Source organism: Taurulus bubalis (assembly GCF_910589615.1).
Source record: "Taurulus bubalis genome assembly, chromosome: 3".
Classification (NCBI taxonomy): domain Eukaryota; kingdom Metazoa; phylum Chordata; class Actinopteri; order Perciformes; family Cottidae; genus Taurulus; species Taurulus bubalis.
In genome coordinates, this window is record NC_136591.1 from 14,958,849 (window position 1) to 14,977,791 (window position 18,943).

The following is an 18,943-nucleotide window of genomic DNA, read 5'->3' on the forward strand; positions in this document are numbered from 1 at the left end:
GGTCTTGGTATCAAGTATTGAGCTTTCAGTTCTGGTCAAATCAATGTAATGTTAACATTTGAGTTGCTACGATTTAGCTAGTTATGCTCAAACTACACTCAAACTACACTACACAAAACAACACGCGTTACAGTCTTGAGTTATGGACATGGAAGTGGTGCAACATAATGATTGGAAAGTGCATCTAGTATTCCTGGCAACATACATAGTGGTATGAATTAAACAATAAAAAATTTAAAAAAGATCCACCAAAATAATCTGCCCCTAAAAGTGAAAAGAGACATACATGAGCAGGAATATCTGGTAAGCGATACCTGATCCGGCCGCGAGCTGGAAGATTTTGGGAAGCGCAGGAGGATGAGCACGTGTAAAGGCTGGCAAAGAGTAGGCGTAGGGGGAGGGCCGAGCCGGCTGGGTAATAATGCTTGGTGGCCGTGTGCATAAATAGGATGGAACAGAGGGGTCTGGGTGTTCAGGCAGAGGAGGATGAGACGGCGCCGAGATGGCGGAGGAAATGCCAGAGGACGTTTTCCAATCCATCTCTGAGGTTACCGGGTGAAGACGATTAGGATGGAAGGACAGGGTGAAGAGAGAAAGATGGGGAGAGAGGGAATAAATGAAGGTTTGAATGAAAAGAAGAATGATACGAGGAGCAGTAAAACAGAATAAAAGATGAAGAGATGAAAGTGGGGATGTGGGAATGAGGTTTTGCTCTAAATGTGAGTAAACACAGAGGAAGTAAAAAGGGGAATTAAGAAAGAGTGGCTTTTTTTAAAAGAACTATGATGTGTTATTTTTATGTCATGAATAATGTTATTTCAAGTAATGTCCGTTAAAGATAGAATACTGTGCAATGTGTGCTATCAGGAAGGTGGAAGATACATCTCTGGGCAGTTACCTGTGGAGCCTGATGCAACTACAGGCCTCCAAGCCAGGTCCTGTACTCTCATGCTAGAGGAGGCCGAGGCTGTCAGGGGGAGAAAAGGGAACAGCAGATGGAGAGATTAAAGGAAAAGGGAACTGAGTGTAAAATAGGAATCAAAAGAGGAAGTAGCAGCTTGAGAAAAAAAGCTCAAAAAGCAACAGAAGGGAGGAAGTCTTCGCCACAATTAATTAGACCTTGAAGAGTGGAAGGTGTAAATTGCAGCATCTAGCGCAGCAACACAACTATATTTTTTGGAAGCATGTGCAGAGTACAGCTAGTGTTGGAATGGAGCAATGGGACGGGGGTTAAATTCAGAGAAAACACTCAAAATGTACAGTATTAGAGTTTTAAATTTACCAGAGAGGAGCTTGGATATTCTCTCAGATTACAGTGGTAGATTTATCTTTAACAGGTGGGGAAAATATGTTAGGATAATCTTTCTAAATTCAGTCAGGATAATTTCCTTTTTCTTGAACACCTCAAACTGTCGTTGCACATTAATTTGGTGTCTTAACCAGAGTGATCCTCAAGTGTTTTCCAAGTCTTACCAGTAACATGAGTAGCTTGTCCAAAGCTGGCCCTCCTCTCCTCACCGCCTTCTTCATCACTGTCAATGAAGTCATCCAAGTTTCCAATGTCACTCTGTTTCATACTCAACAGACTGGCCAGACTCTGCATGTCCTCATCTCTGTGGAGTAGAAAAAGAGTCCTCTTCAAGCATTGGATGGCCATGAAATATCAGTATTAGTCTTCAAACAACACTGCTTTCAGTGAATGCCGTCGACATGATGCTGGGTCGATGACTTACGTGGCCTTGCCCTCTTTGAGAAAGACACAGGACAGGTTCAGTTTCAGAGTCGCTTCCACCACTTTGACGGACAGCGGTTTGAGCTTCAGCGTGACATCGTACTGGGCCGGTGTGGCACTGGCAAACTTCTTCATGTTGACATCTGCTGATGCCAGGACCTTCCTGCGCCCTTTTGTCTCCTAATAAATGAAATCAATGGATGAGGAGGATGAGATTGAATACAGAAAAACGTCCTTCTTCCTGAGAATAGATTGTTGTCCGATTAAAACTCAATTAAATGGAAGATCCTGCTGACTCACATTTTCAATGACAAAAGTCCAGTCTTTGTCCTCAAACTCCTCTGCAGTAGGTTCCTGTTGACAGGCAAATAAATTAAGTTGTGCATTTCCCATCTGTAATCAACTAATTTGATCAGCCACTACCACTACGAGGCTCAAACCTTGAAGAGTGTGACGGTGATGTCTAAACTCTCTGGAACCTGCCAAAGCACCAGGCCTCTGTAGGGGTTTTTGATCCCTGGCTGCCAGCTGTGGAGCTGTTGGAAGACAGAACACAAACGGGGAATTCAATCTCACAATTGTTGCGTCCATGTGTTTCCTCCGGACTGAATTTCAACCTGTGCAGAGCACACTTTAAATACCGAGACTACACAACTAAAGTGGTTAGCATGCCTGTCTTTCAATCAGATGGTTGGTGGTTCACGCCCCGCCTCTGCTAGTTTTGTTCAATGGAAACATATTTTTTTGGAGACTCAGCTGTATACAGGCAGACTAAAATACTATTTATTCTCTTGGAATCATCTAAATCCAGATTTTAAGTTTCACCATTACTACTCTAGGAGCTCTGAAGAGACAACTGCCCAACTTGAATGTATTTGAACCTCATCTCGTTGGTCTCTGCTTTGTTACCTTTGTGCTGTGACGTCGGCTTCTCCTGATCCACGACACTCTCAGTTTGTCTGGTTGCCTGCACAGCAGAGCACAAATAACATCTTAGTTAGTTTCCAGTGTTTCTTCCATCACTACCTTCTCCGTACCAGCAGGAATGAAACATACAGAAAGAATATTCCCACACACATGCAGGTAGAAATGAAAACAAGTTTGTGAAAGGATGTTTCAGGTCCATTCTCAGTTTGATTGTTGACCTTTTGAATGCGTAAATAAAGTTCTATAGTGAAGAATCAATGATCCAATCAATGTTACGATTAGGGCTGGGTATCATTTATAAGATGACCATACCAGTATCAATGCCAGTACCCTTAAAGTGATACTAGTACTACTAACAGAGTACTTCATTCAACACTCAGTAGATTCAATACTACATTTATTCTCATCAGAAGTTACAAGCGTGTATGATAGCCATACTTCCCAACGATTTGTTGGCATCTCGGCACACCGAACTGCCAACTCCATCTAATACACCACGTTAACATCACCCATAGACTGTATAAGAAGTGCAATTAGTCATGTCACCCAATTGGATTACGGCCGTCGCCATGGTTGCTTTTTGCAACCAGTGAGTGAAAGTTACTATATTTGAAATGTGGAGGAGTGACGTACACGGCTCTGTTAGCGGTCGTGACCTGTCAATCACAAGCTAACCCCGCCCTAAAGCATACTCTGTTTTATGGTCTATTTTACTCTAAATGGACCATAATTTACTGAAAGACTTAAACTAGAGATTGAGACTATACATGCATGTTTATAATGTTTACTGAGGAAATAAATCAAGAGAAAAGTAGTCTTTTTTTTTATAGACTTCTATACAATTAGACTTATTTTTGCAACCAGAGGAGTCGCCCCCTGCTGGTCAGTGGAAATAATGACACTCTTTTATAACCACAGGTTGCTGCCTGACACTGTATGGCTTGTGGCTGCTGTGGTAGTGGCCCAATCACATGCAAGCAAAACCAAACAAATAATAATTCTAGATCTGGGCACAAAAAGGATCGATTGCAGGTATCGTTTGGCTGGAGACGTTTCAATACTACTTGGTGCTGAATCATAGTTATTTTTGCATTATCACTGACGGGGTGGTATTTTCTTTCATCACATTTTGGTAATTTTTGATTGTACTAAAAGTGTATGAATCTCACACAAAGAATTTGGACACTTAAAATGGTGAAAAGTAAATATAATGTACTACGTAGCCAATAGTGAGTCATTTTAGACCCATCCTAGGGGCCACACTGGAAGCTCTGGCTGTACACAGGGACAGCATTGCTTTGGGCTAATGCCAGCATGCTAACACGCTCACAATGACAAAGAAAACAGACAAAAATTCAGGGGGATCACTGAAGTGATAGCAGTTCATCTTGTGGGATACCTGACGTTCTATAGCGATCCATCTGACGGCGGTTGGGATAAACCATCATCTAATTTCATGTGATCTAATAATGCTATGGTCTGAGGAAGGGCACGGGCCCAGGAGACGGTGACTGATTGCAGCATGCACACTATTCCATCTGTGTGCTTTCAGAACACTGAAGGAAGGGCTCTGCCAGGAGAAAATGAAATCTTGTGACTGTGAGCAAGAAGTCAGTGATGGAGAGGACGTCTCCCGGGGACAAACAGCTCTGATTGGGCGAATGCCTGCGTGTGAGAGGGAGAGAGAGGCTGTAAACACTGAAAACATTTCATCTGAGTAGTGGGAGACCTCTCGTATGACTTCCCTTCAGGGGCTGGGACACTCTTACATAATCCTGAGGACACTGTATGCACTGAGGAGAAACACAACCAAGATGGAGTTGAGGCTTGAGGCCACATTACGTTTCCGTTCGAATTATTCCCCCTCTCCCCCCCCCCGCACTCGGCCATGAAACAGGATGCAACGTCATACTTCTGATGCAGGGAATAAATAAACATGGATTGTTATCACGGACTGTAAACAGTGTGCAAGTGTATCCCAAACTGGCTCAAGGGATGTCAGGAGAGAGTCTACACGAAGGATTGGATTATAAAACTAACATCTGTGTGGGCCATTGTGGATCAGTGGTAGAGCAGGTCGTCCTTCAATCAGAGGATCGGCGGTGTGATCCCCGGCTCCACTAGCCCAAGTCAATGTGACCTTGGGCTAGTGGAGACTGTAACCGTATTCAAATGAACACATGACTCAAACATAAATGTCCCATTTCCATCATGTTTTCCACATGGTTTCCCACTCTTTCCACTACCTCATCTTGTTGTGTCCTCTTCTTTGGATTAATGGCCCTGACTGCAGAATAAACACCACCAGCTGTTTATCTAATGTTTACCTAATGTTCTCACCCTTATGATTCATTGACCTTTTTCTTTGATGATTTTCTGTAAATTCGGTGAAAATGTTTGCTACGTTTGGATATAGCTTGATTTATGGCAACAGGCTTTTCTCCCGGTCGTCAAGTGTGGCTGGGAGGAGCAGCCAATGCAGAAGTGTCTTAAAACTTGCATTCTCTCTACTGACCACCAGGGGGTGACTCCTTGCAAAAATAAGTCAGATTGTATAGAGGTCTATGAGAAAATGACTCTACTTCTCTCTTGATTTATTCCATCAGTAAACATTGTAAACATGAGTTTATGTCTCAATCTCTAGTTTCAAGTCTTCTCCAATACAGCATGATGTTCATTTAGTAAATTATGAAAAAAAACAAGCCTAAATTGAATTAAACCAGAATTAGAAATAACACAAATGAATGGCAGCTACAGTCCTGGCAGCTTCAATCCACAGCGTATCGAATCCATATTGTCAGTATTGGCCTTTAAAGACTGGGGCAGCATGCCTCCTGCTCATGTTGCATGACTCTCATAACTAACATGTGGAACGGTGAGAAAGGTTGCGAAAGAGTGAGAGCGAATAAGAGAGAGAACAGAAATAGACATCTGCAGCGCTGATCTTCACAGAAGCTTAATATCAATCCTACACCTGCTGCAAACAAATCAAGTGCTTGTTTCCATCGGTTTAAAGTATGGGGCGTTGGAGCTTAACCATATGAGGGAATCCTGGACGGTGGGAGGGAGGTTGTTGATCATACTTCTTCTAAATAGGTTTCACAGTCTGAACTCTTATTCCAATGTAGGTGGCTTTCGCTAATCAGTTAAGGGAGGTGGCCCAGCTAGCCGATCCACATTTCACACATTCTTGTCATGGACAAGAAAACACAGACTGGGACTTTTATTTACAAACTTAAAGCCACTACAAACCCACACAGGTCTTTTCAAGAGTATAGTGCATGATGAGCCTTCTTTTTAGGTGTGTGTGTGTGTGTGTGTGTGTGTGTGTGTGTGTGTGTGTGTGTGTGTGTGTGTGTGTGTGTGTGTGTGTACAGACTGGGATCTCCCTCACTCTCCTGTTGGCTTTGTTGCATCTGATCTGGTGATTTAGATCAGTGGTTCTCAACTGGTCTGGCTCCGGGACCCACCATCACCCCAAATGACAAGCCCAAATCGAGGAACATTCTCAACTTCTCAAATTTATTTTATGAAAAGATGGTGTAGTTTGAACCTGAGATAGTACAGAATATGTATGCCCACACAAAAACAAGTTTAATGATAAACCAAAACGAGCAGCTGGTGGCGATGCTAGAGAGGGAACTATTCCCTTTTACACTCAATTAGCTGCATTTGAATTAAAAACCAAAAAGTGCATCTTCAGGACACAAGGTATTACAACATACATAACAATTCAGAATCTTCAGCCATTTTTAAACAGACTCAACAGCTTTCATGCACAAACAAAAAAGTCCAACAACTAAGAAGTAGTTTCAAAAAGACAATACTCACTCACTGAATCTATGACAAACACTTTACAATGGAAAAAGTCACAGTCTGGAGGAGCAGCTTATCCACAAATTCAAAATAAATTAAACAAAAAGTGCAATTCAAAAGGATTCATATATATATATATATATATATATATATATATATATATATATATATATATATATATATATATATATATACAAAATTAACTTTTCTTGTGATTACCTCATCAGTAGGTAAATACTGAAAAACATTGTGCTTTACAGAAAATTAAGCATCACTCAATTCTCCTCACAGGTTTGTTCCTGTCATGCAGGCAGTCTCCGCCATATCAGGATGGTTTGACCCAACCTGGCACATGCTGCTGAAATCATGGAGGGACAAGTGCAAAACAAGTTGAAACCAGAGCCGGCAAAATAATGACACTCCGCTGCATAAAAAAAGTCAATTCAAAATAAAACCCACTGTGTGCGACCCACTGATAACGGGTCCCACCAGTTGAGAATCACTGATTTAGATCATTTTTTAGACTGACAGAAGACATCGCCTCCTCGTTCACTTCAACGAGAATACATAGTGACAGCAAACAGCGTGCACCCCAAAATAAAAAACATCTTTAATTTTCGTTGCATTAGGGTTATTTAAAAAAACGTAAACTAGGCGGCGTTGCACGTGCATTGGTGTAATTACTCGCGTGCACACAAGCATCTGTTTCAGAGACGATGAGGAAGCAAATTAAGTCGTCAAAAAGCGATGTCATCACAAAAGATGTAGTCATGGTGACGTCACCTATTGATTTATGGACTGACATTTTGAAGTCTCGAATTTAAACAATTTGGCGGTCGCTATCTTGGATTACGGCCGTCGCCATGTTGTTGTTTTTACAACCAATGAATAGAAGTTACCATATTTGGAATGGGGAGGAGTGAAGTAGAGACGACGTATACGTCTCTAGTAGTGGCAGCGACCTGTCAATCACTGTAAGCCCGCCCTAAAGCATACTCTGCTTTATGCTCTAAATCAGTGATTTTCAACCACTGTGCTGCAGCACACCAGTGTGCCGTGAGAGATCATCAGGGATGCCGTGGGAAAATGTCCAATTTCACTTAATTTCACTTAATATTAAAAAATATTATTTAGTTGCCGCAAATGATTTTCCATTGTTGAGCGTCTGAGCTACAATATAGTGTCTGACAGAGTAATATAGAACAGGTCTACACCTTGTTCTGCTATTAAACAAACTAAACGGCTGTATGTTATTGATCGTAACTACACACAGCATGTCATTTCTGTCTCTACATGGTCGCGTCTACAGCTCTTCTCTGTGTCGCGCACGGCGGAGTTCCGCCCCGATGCGCTGCACACAGTGAGCACACAGCGGACAGAGAGCGGCGAAAAATATGTCGCGTGCTTTTCACAATGGGATTTGCTGCTGAAGCTATCACTATTTTAAGTTGTGAGCTCTCACTTTTAAAGCCCAACAGTTCATGTATTTGCAGGTCAAGACAAACATCCAACAGCCTGCAGCCTGGAGCTCCATCAATGACGTTTCTGACTTCAAATATCGAGAGGCTCTGGAAATATTCTTCCAAAAGCCCGAAAAATACACTGCAGTGACAAAGCCTGCACACTTTGTGGTTGTCATTAAAATAAATGAACAACATGTTTCCTTTAAGTCAGTATTTAACTGGGGCGGTATTTATTACAGGTGGGGCGCATGAGGAGATGCTGATTTTAAATGTTCACCGTCCGCTGTTAATAGGTTACACTTGCACATGCGCGACTCGCCGATTCTTGTCATTTCGCCAAAAGCAGATCTTTATGAGATCTCCGTGAGGTCGTCTCTTCTGCTGTTGTGTCTCTCAACATTGAGCATGAATTGAGAGCGGCCGTATCAAATCTGCAACCCCGTTTTAAAAAGATTTGTAGAGGAAAGCAGCTCACTGCAGCCACTAATACTGATACAAACACTGCTCTAAATGACCATCATTTACTAAATGAACATCATGCTGTATTGAAGAAGACTTGAAACTAGAGATTGAGACATAAACTCATGTTTACAATGTTTACTGAGGGAATAAATCAAGAGAGAAGTAGAGTCATTTTCTCATAGATTTCTACACAACCAGACTTATTTGTGTGTCGGGTAACTGGAAACATAGCCAGAGATGCGGCGCAGAAGTACTTGGTGCATGAATAAATGTTAAATGGACTGTATATCTCTTTTCTAGTCTTCCGACCACTCAAAGCTTGAATCATGACTTGTCATCATTCAAACATTCATACACTGATGGGAGGGGCTACCATGCAATGTGCCACCTGCCCATCAGGACTCTCACTAACATTCAAACCCATTCATACAGGAACAGCCTGCGGGAGACATTTTGGGGTTAAGCGTCTCGCCGAGGACACATCGCCACTTTCTAAATCAAACATATGACTCTAGATGATACTAAGTGATTATTTTTGATAGTGTTAGCTTAAATTATGTTTTATTTATTTTTGTGACCAAGAAATATACAGGGCAGGATATTTTACAGATTGTGCAGTTGGAAAAACAAACGTGTTATTGCTGATTTATCTGCAATGAGCTAATATAAGCCGACATATCAGTCTGGACAATGTATTGGTCAGGCTCTAGAAATAAACCCAAATGAAGTTATTATCATGACTCTAATTAAAAAAAAAACATTTTGTCACACACTCTGTATTTCAATGTAATTCAAGGCAAAACAGTAAAAGACATAATGAGATTCTGAGTCCAATCTTGTACTTTTTAAGTCAAAATGAGTCATTATTTTCAGACACTGAATCTAAATGTTGTCCTCTGTAGTCAAAATCATGAGATACTGTCCACTCCAATCTTTAACTTACGAGATAGAAATGATGATAAGAATAAGTCAAAATTGTTACTTAGTATTCATAGTAAAGTTAATAACATTTGTGTCTTAGCTAAATGTCATCTTGAACAGTTATTTCTAAATTTGACTTAAAATGTCATCATTTTGACTTACAATCACATATTTTGTAATCACTGTTTCACAATCGTAGGTCAAAGTTTTGAGTAGGTACTTTTTTGTCAGAGCTACAACCACCTTCAGACAACACGCCACCTCAAGAACTCTTAGCTCAACGATCCCACTAAACCCTGTTTAATAAACACACACAATTTCCCGTCATAAACGAATTAAGTACATTGTTCTATATATGTCCTGTATGTCATGTGCAGTCTGCTCTTGCTTCCCTATGTATTGTATAGGTAGTATAACGTCTTTGTGTGCCTAAGGGCCTTGAATGCAGCATAGAGCACAGCGTATCAATCTGTGAGGATAAACGCCGAGCAGACAGAAGCATGTTGATACTGGTTCAGTATGAGCGATGCTTCTGGGATCGCACAGAACAGAGACAGGTAGGTGGGCCGCTGTACAAGCCGGGGCTGGAGGAGTGCACACGCTGACTGTACCGTGAGTAATGGGGATGGTATGGAAGGAACTCTAGAAGGGCAAGACTGAAGGAGTCGGAACCAGCGGAGCAAAGACTTTGACTCTATGACTCCACTGATGCTTTGGGTGGGAACGTTTGTCTCCAAACCCCAAAGTTTACCCTCAGTACACCCCATTGTATCTTTCTGAAATGTCACTAACAGGGGCCCAACAGACCCATCACAGCTTGATCTGGCCACAGGTGGCATCTTCAGATATGTAGATAGAGAACAGCCGCAAATGCATTTGAGAAAAATGGAACCAGATTTAAAATAAAAGTATACTGCAAAAACTATTTCCCAGCACACACAGCATCGTTAAGGCACACCAACCAGGCACAGCGGTTCCAGGGCCACAAAACCCCATTTGGCCCTTTGCAGAACCGCCCTGTGTAAAGGTTTGATGAACTTAATTCCTTTCGTTGATATTCGGCTCAGATAGTGCATATGCGTATTGGCAGAGGAAAGTTGAGAAAGGGCCCCCAACAGATTAAATACAACCCCGGGTGACGGTCTACAAATGTGTTAGTTTTGTCCAACAAACAGTCTGAACCTCGAAGATATAAAATGCTGCAGCAATGAGTCCTAAAACCCAGAAATGAGTCAGCATTTATTAACGGGTGTGTTTCTGGTTAGATGCCTGAAATAAGAGCTGTGTTTACACAATTACACAACCTGTGTGATTCACAGGTCGCTACCACGCCGTTGTCCGGTCTGTCTGTTATGTCTTGTCTTAGAACGTTGTGTTTTCAGCTCATGAAAGTTAACCCTACACATATTGACCAACTCAAAATATGTTGCTTAGCCTTTGATTGTTCTTAGCTCCAGCCTCTCATGTCACTTCTGATTGCAGAAAAACAAGATGGCGGTGAGTATGAACGGCACTTACATACAGTGTATGCTGTTACAGTTAGTTGTACCTGATTTGGTAAATTGCTATTTAGATTTTTTTTTAAGTTCATCAATGAAAATAATAATAAACTGGGTCAAGATAGTACTGCTGTCTAGCAGTGCTGAGGGGAGGAGTGCATCTGGTGACTGGTCAGAAACATATAATTGGTGGGTGGGGTGGCATGAAGCAGCTGGGATTTAAATGTGTGATCTCACTGTTCTACAGCTGTGGTGGTTCTGGTGGTGAAGAGGGTGAGGATTACACATACTCACTCCACCTGCACACCTGCACATCTGACACCGACTGGTCTTCTACAAATGATCAATGTTTCCTACAACCAGGTCTAGAGTTGAGCCCGGCTCTGCTGCCTGGTTAACGTGATGCCATCCCACATGGTAACAACTACATGGGCTCAATATGAAGCAGACGCGGAAGTAATGGCGTGTGCTCTCTGAAGGAGCATCGCCATGTTATTATTTATTGTTAATAACTCTTCAGTACTAACATAAGTATGGCTTCCAATGACAGGGCTGAGCAGTTTCTACCAGCACATTCCACAGATGGGTTGTCATCATTATTCAGATCCAGGCAACAGTCTATATCAACTTTTAGAAACCGTTTAGGTTAGGTGTTCGTTTACGCCCGGAGGTAATAATGCTGTAATAACAAACGAGCCTATAATAGCTTTACTTTTTTTTATCGACAACAATGCTGCTTTAAGTTTATGAACAGAGTCGGTCAGATATCAATGCCATTTTTCTTTCTGTGGCGTACATGACTTTTGCCGAAATGAAAGATGTTCATATTCTGCCCTGAGTTTGGCATCACTCCTCCCGGCCACAGTGAGGCTGCCCGCCCCGTCACGTACCGCTGGCTTGGACCAAAGAACCGCGATACGTATCCACCATGCTAGCCCGTTACAAGCGGTTATAACCAGTACTTACCATTTATTGGTGCATTCTATCGTCAGTTCTTGAAAGGAGGCGGCAAACTGGAACTTGGACGCTTTCTTTCCAGCCCGCTGAAGCCGCTTCCACACCGAAGTCATGGTCGGGCTCGTCAAATAATTCTCTCCCAGACCCGAGGAACCGACGCTAAACCGAAGGGGAGCGGACCCGCTGCCGGGACTTCACCTGAGAAACTCCACCTGCCGCGCTGACAGCTCACTGAGGGTGTGAGTCCCTCTGCTCACCGGCGGACACAGCCTACAAAACAAACACACGCCTAGCGAGCACGCGTCAAGCTGCACAGAAGGAAGCGGGGAAACGAAGAGCATCACTTTCAAAATAAAGCTCTTTTTAAATGAAAGTTGTCAAGGTGTGTACAAAAGTCTGGATTATTATTTGTATTTACTAGTCCAAAAGGTGTAAATGGTGTTCCAAGGCCTCATTACACTGCCACAAATAACATTCTGGGAAACAAAAGCCTTTATTCAGTTATTTTGTTGGCCAGTCTTATTTTTTAAATCAGGTGTAGCATTACTAGAAGCAGCATAAATAATACTTTAAATATTTTAAGAGAGATAGAGAATGCTTTAATGTACAGGGTCCAGAATGTTGTGCTAAGCAGCTACTTTCGAGGCAAATCTTCATCATCATCCTCATCATCGAGATGGCACATTAAACAAATGTGTTTTTCTTCTTCCAATATGACAACTGTTCGGTTTCAGCGTTGAGTTGTGAAATAACAGACCTCACGGATCAGTAACACATTAGGAAATAAACTAATGGTCCAACTGTGTGCAAGTATTTTATTATGGTCAATGATTGAACTGATGAACCAGGAAAATGTTGAATGTCAGCTCATTTATTTAATGTTTATATACTTGATTTAATAACTATAATAATAATAATTTAATTTGATTATTTTCTTTTACTTTAAGGGCAGTACTTCCGGTTTCTTCCTGTTTTGTGGCTGACTTGACTTCGTTGAGATGGTAGGCAATACATTACACTTCGCAAGTCACACCTACAATGACTTCATGTTCTTTTGGATAATCTAATAACAATAATAATGAGATGTTGTTGATATGTGACGTTTAAGCAGAAGTTCTTGAAGCATAGAAATAATGACAGTTATTCAGCAATAGACATGCAAAATGATACAACAGAAATTACAAACATTGGAGATCAAATACCATAATGTTCAGTGAGTTTTTTTAGAGGTTTGACCCAAGAGAGTTGGTGCAGTGATGTTTCACCAGGGCGAGGTTACTATGTATACAGATGTAATTTGCTTTTATTTATTGATGAATGATCACATTCTCCTTGCCTGAATCCTTCTTACAAAGAGTTTTATAACATACGGCTACGCAAACAGTCCTGAGACAAGCCAAACAGTGATTAGTGAGTTCCCATGAAGCTGTGTTTAAGGATATTATCAAGGACTGACTGCAAAATAGAAATTACCTGTGTGTGTGTGTCAGGGAAAGTTTCCCCTTGTCATGAGTCCCCCCTCAGCTGGAGGGACTTTTCCAGTTTAGCCCAAAGTCTATTTATAATCTGTCGCTGACACATAGAGCAGCTGGGAATATAATATAGCCTCCGACACACACACACACCGATAAACACCCTGTTCACACCCTGAATGATACAAGTTAAAGATGTCATATCAAGCATTGATATTTATCATACAGTGTCCTCATTGTGTTCCAAAATATAAAGTCTATTTTAAAAATCACAAAACGAGGCCTTCCTCGAATGCAAATCTTGTATATTTCTTTATAGAGGAGCTCAGCTTTAAAATAATAGATTGCACATCTACATGCATGGAGGAAACATTCTGTGGTTTCTAGTGTAATCAGTTACTGTATATTTATGCAATTTCCTCAATTTTGACACAAAGTAAGGTTAACTCATAAGGTTGAACCATATGTATGTGATGGGTCCAGTTTACACAGGTCACATGGTCAAATACACGTAGCATTTTGTAAGTAAAGCTTACAAATCATTCTCTAGTTTGAAATATGAAGTAGCACTGATGCAAAACCGTTGGGGTCTGGGAACTTGAGAACTGGGTCATTCTCTGAATGTAGTCTTATCTGGTTCCAAACATTCAGTACATTACAGGGAGGAATGTTTACATTGCGTTTAGTAATCATGCATCACATAAATATGACTTTTGTTTTGGAGTTGCAAAAGGAAGCTGTCTGGGGCCTCTACGTTTCTCACTACACATCCTGATAGTATCACTCAGTACAATGATCATTCATTCCACAGCTACAGTGGTATTCAATTACTCTGAATGTCAAGCCATTTGACACACCTTGTCTGGAGTCTGCAAACAATACATGGATGAAGTACAAATCTTTATTTATTTTTATATATATATATATACACACACACACACACGGGGACAAAGACCTGACTTTTCAGGCCTGTTGGAGAGTAAGTGAACTGTATTTCCATCCACTGACTTTGAAAGAACAATGGAGAAATATGTTCTCTGAATTTAGTGAGTCAGAGGCAACCACACTATCATGTTTTTTGTTGTTGTTGTAAACAACTTCTGGACTTCTGGCTGAGCGTTGTAGGTTCGCTTTCAAGACATACACCTGGGTGTCATCTGTGTAACAACGAAATAAATGATGTTGTAAAAAAAAAATCGGGGAACTTTCAAGATTACATTCATCTACGTGTTCTTACGTCAACGTTTTAAAATATTTTTTACTTTCTTCAGCATCTGTACATGGGAAATTATAGGTCGGAAAAATATCGTTAGGGGAAAAAAACTACGGTTAAGGTAAGGCCATACAGTTAGGCAACTAAAAAACTCTAAAGGTCAGGGAACCATCACCATAAAGGTTCATCAAAAGATGAACATTATTTGCAGGTTTTTGGTCTCCTGTATAAACGTTAGAACCTTTTAACATGAAGTTTGACATTTTCAAATGTGTTACTATAATCCGTTAAAAACTGTTACTGTTACCGAAAACTTGAATGGTGGACGAATGTTTTGGAGTCGGTGTGTAAACGTGATTGACACAACAAAAGAGTTTATTTATTCTCAAACAGGCAGAAAAAACACGTGTGTGCAAAGACCTGTAGACGTACTACTCGCCGATCCACCACCCTGACCTCCACATCTTACACTTACAACATAAAGCAGTAGTGCAGAACTGCACACTAGACACAATCGGGCCAAAAATCAAGCCTTGCACATGACCAGACAGACCAGAGGAAGAACTAAACTAATATGTTGTAATATAGTATTGTAATAGGTGGACAGGATCTGACCAGATGTGCTGCTTAAAAAAAAACATCAGCTCCACATCCTTGCAGTGTCACATGGTCTGATCCCAGCACATCCTGTCCCAGTCTCCATCTGTTGCTAAGGGATTTATCTGGCTGCCAGGCTCGTCCCTGGTGTTTCCGTTAAGATAGCGATCCTCCCCGTCTTCCAGCAGATTACTCTGCAGGGACGCTGGGAAACAGCTGCATTCAGGCGGGTACAAATAAAACAAGAAAGAAGGAAGAGCAGAGGGGAGTCTCCACATGTGGGAATAGCAGTTTTTAAAAGTTGGTGTTTTGCCAAAGCTCCGTCATGGGGAGGTCATGTTTATCTGAAACTATTCTGGGAATTGCATTTCCTGGTTCTTGTGCTTCAGTGACAGCTCTTAAATTGGACAGGAATGCATCGTGTCACATTAAAATGGGGATTTCCCTTCATATAGAAATCTAATGGTTAAGAGACATAATCCACAAAGCAGATTTGTTTTTAACTTTATCTTTTTTTTTTTTATCAGTTCAGAGTTTGGGGGAGGGGTCATGGTGGCAACTATGAGGTCAAGTCATTCTTAAACAACCCACTTCCTGTCTGCAGGTCAGCCACCAGTTGCTGTACATCTGTTTTGGAGTCCAGTGCATTGCAATGTATTTGAGTGTACATTTTTACCTAAATATCAGGCCAATAGGGGCTGTTAAAAACCTTTCTTTCTCGGTATGGATGAACATGTTCTTGAGATGTATCTACAAATGGTGGCGTAATTAGATCCCTGCCGGTGTCATGCCTCACAGCTCCATCTATGACCTTTGTAAATATAGCCTGGCTAAGCCAAACACCTGTGAGCCGTCCGTCAGAAGCACAGAGACGGTGACAGGCAGCGAGAGCATGCGCCACAATATGAATAAGGTCACAGAACATTGTGCCGTCCCTGCAGCCATGTGGCAACAGTCTACAGCGCAGTCACATGTATGGCCTTTGAGCAGACGCTACACACCATGATATACTAGGGTATCACATGTTATCAAAGGACATAATGGATATTTTCCTGATTTAAAAATTAGATAAAAATAACATCCTCCGTTATGTTCGCAAATACTATGTGGTTATAAAAGATGCAGTGAAGCGTTGGATGGTTGCCAGTGTTCTGATAGGTATTTACTAGGGTATTTGGGCGAATTGGACGGTTCTTGGCAGCTTCTACAGCATTTCTTGCTCGCCGTGTCTTTGGGGCACCAGGTGGATGCTCCGTGTTTGCAATGGGGCTTCAGATGGTTGCGTGTCTATCTGTTTACATGTGAATTGAACGTGAATTACTTAACTTTATCTATTACGTTTAGGCAACAAAAATACTTGGTTAGGTTTCGGAAAAGATGATTTGGGTTCAAATAAGTATTTAATTAGTCACATAACTTAAATTACGTATCCAAATTAACCTAAAATAAGTCAACATGTTGACCTTTGGTTCCTCTAATAATAATAATAATAATAATGGGCAAAGGTTCTGTGTTTTTTTTAACTATCCACCCCGACTTCTTCCCCAAGTGGACTTTATCACACTTTATATGTCACCTGACTTCCTCCTTTGCTCCTGTCATAAATACTACGGCCCAACAATTTAGAAACTACCTGGGTTGATCCAGCTCACTAGATGAAAACTACCTACTAATCCAATTAGTAGGTAGGGTGGGGCCGTACCTCAAATCTATGCTCCCAATGACAACTGATAACGGCTCTTTAATCAGTTGGTAACATTTGAGCTGCTCAGTCATACATGAAACAATATTTGTATCTTGATTATTTATATCTAGTTTAAACACGTTTAAATATAGACTCACTGCTGTCCAATTAATCTATTCAAATTGTTTTTATTGCCTGCTTTTGAAGTACATCATTTGTGTGTCGAAGACTCAGTTCATAATTTGATTCCATTGCCTGTGAACACATACAGTAGATAAGAAACACCATTAGCTTTCTTTTCTCCATAGTTTGCATGTCAAAGTGTCCTTGAGCAAGACACTGAAGCCTCAGTACTTCACAGCAGCACACTGCTCCTTAATTACTAAGGATGGGTAAAATGCAGAAAATAATTTCCCCACTGTGAGATTAATAAAGGATTATTTAAGAATCTGCATCTACCCCCCGCGGCCCACCTGTAATACCTCCCACAATTTGAGAACCACTGCTTTAGCGGCTTAATGCTCCACTAGGTTCACCTGCCACTGGATAGGTAGCGTCAGAGCTTCTGCTCTGAAAGCGGCTACTGGAAACCAAGTTACCCTTGTGTTGTCTTGGGGTCAAAATGACCCGTGTACAAGTGTATATGTATGCGTGTTGATGGGTCATTTTGACCCCAAGACAACACGAGGTTAAACAGAAACAGGTTGAGGGCTATTAAAACCAAAACAACAAGCTAGAAGAAGCTAAACCATTATTTACCATACTGTCGTCTCACACAGCTGTTAATGATATAATTGTTCATAAATATGTTTCCTTAAAATAAACTATTAGTGATACTTTTCACATTATATATAGTAATTTAACCTATTCTGCCCCTAAAAATATTTAGTGGAGCTTTAAAGTTAGCAGCAGTGGTAGTGTTAGCATTAGCTGCAGGCTAACAGCTGTCCGGTTAGCTTCCCTTGAGGCAGCATGGTGGTGTTCATGGTTGTGTCTCAGAGGCAACAGTTGTCCGCGGTATTTGACACGGTGTTTGACCCAGCTCTGAGGAGGCTCATGAGTCTGGTGACTGGCCATCACAAGACTGTCATGACCATCAGTCATCTGTGTCTCTGCCTCAGCACAGCGCTACCGCCTGTTGACTGGAGGAAGAGACAAAGAAGGCAGAGTGTATCTCTTGAGTGCCTTCTTTGATAGCCCCCATTTCCTGCTTCATGACTGGAACAACTTGCACAGAGCCCTGACCTCAACCCCATGCAACACCTTTGAGTTGACCCCAACAGCCAATTACAAGCCAGGGTAGTCCCAGGGTAACTGCATGTGGGTGTTGCTAATTTAACAGCAGGCATGTCAGGTCATTTGAACCCCATATAGGTTACAAGAAGAACATTTCACTTTGACTGAATAATTACAATAATGACGTTGATTATAACAATGTTTTTCCACAAGATGCAGAATTACACACGACTAGCAAATGTCATGTGTTTCAAACCTAAATGTTTACACTTGACTTGACAAAGAGGTGAATTTACCAGAATGATGACTGCATACATAAGCGAGAGAGAGAGAGTGTGAGTGTGTGTGTGTGTGTGTGGGCAGTGCTGGGCACAAGCTAAGCTCAGATTCACGGTGGCTCTGTCCCACAGTCCTCTGTGCCTTGTACAAACAAACCATAGTAGGAGACGGGAACACACAACAGGCCTGTTACGGCTCAGAGTAAAGCACTCTGCACCTTCAGTGAGACGGTTCATTTAAAGGAGCATTCTCTCCCAGATTCCAGTTCCAAACACGCCACAGGAGCCGTGGAGAAGCGTGAGGGAGGTCAATCAACAGCGATTTTAGGGAAATTTCTGGCTTTCCGATGCTGTATTTCTCTCCATATTTAAGCTAAATGTGGAGCAAATTGTGATCTTAAAGGGGAAATTCACAGATTGTACACACCCAAGTGTGTTTCCATGGGTTGAAAAGTAGTATAAAGCCTTTAGTGTCTCGCAAGGGAGTGATGTCACATGGTCAGCGTTGGCTGCTCTAAAGACGACAAAAGGTAAATAAATCTGGAGGTGTGGAGACCAGACTCACAGACTACCAGCGGTGGAGGCGGGGTCCTGTTCTTTCAAGTATAAAATGATACAGATCTTTAGCAGCACTGGACGCATAGAGCATGCTGCCCAGCGTTTCTCCCAGCCACGCTGTCTCAGGC

General features: G+C 41.5%; 1 protein-coding gene across 1 annotated transcript in view; it reads right to left on the reverse strand.

Moving 5' to 3' along the window:
- Nucleotides 1-11,938, reverse strand: part of ehbp1l1a (EH domain binding protein 1-like 1a) — a 37,628-nt gene extending 25,690 nt beyond the window's left edge. The window contains exons 1-8 of the mRNA XM_079215659.1: nucleotides 11,787-11,938; nucleotides 2,642-2,699; nucleotides 2,173-2,268; nucleotides 2,033-2,086; nucleotides 1,734-1,912; nucleotides 1,474-1,613; nucleotides 899-967; nucleotides 315-542 (exon numbers count right to left, since the gene is read on the reverse strand). Of these exons, the coding sequence (XP_079071785.1) occupies nucleotides 315-542; nucleotides 899-967; nucleotides 1,474-1,613; nucleotides 1,734-1,912; nucleotides 2,033-2,086; nucleotides 2,173-2,268; nucleotides 2,642-2,699; nucleotides 11,787-11,890 (928 nt within the window). The 5' untranslated portion in view covers nucleotides 11,891-11,938. The remainder of the gene's footprint in view (nucleotides 1-314; nucleotides 543-898; nucleotides 968-1,473; nucleotides 1,614-1,733; nucleotides 1,913-2,032; nucleotides 2,087-2,172; nucleotides 2,269-2,641; nucleotides 2,700-11,786) is intronic.
- Between the last annotated feature and the right edge of the window lie 7,005 nt (nucleotides 11,939-18,943).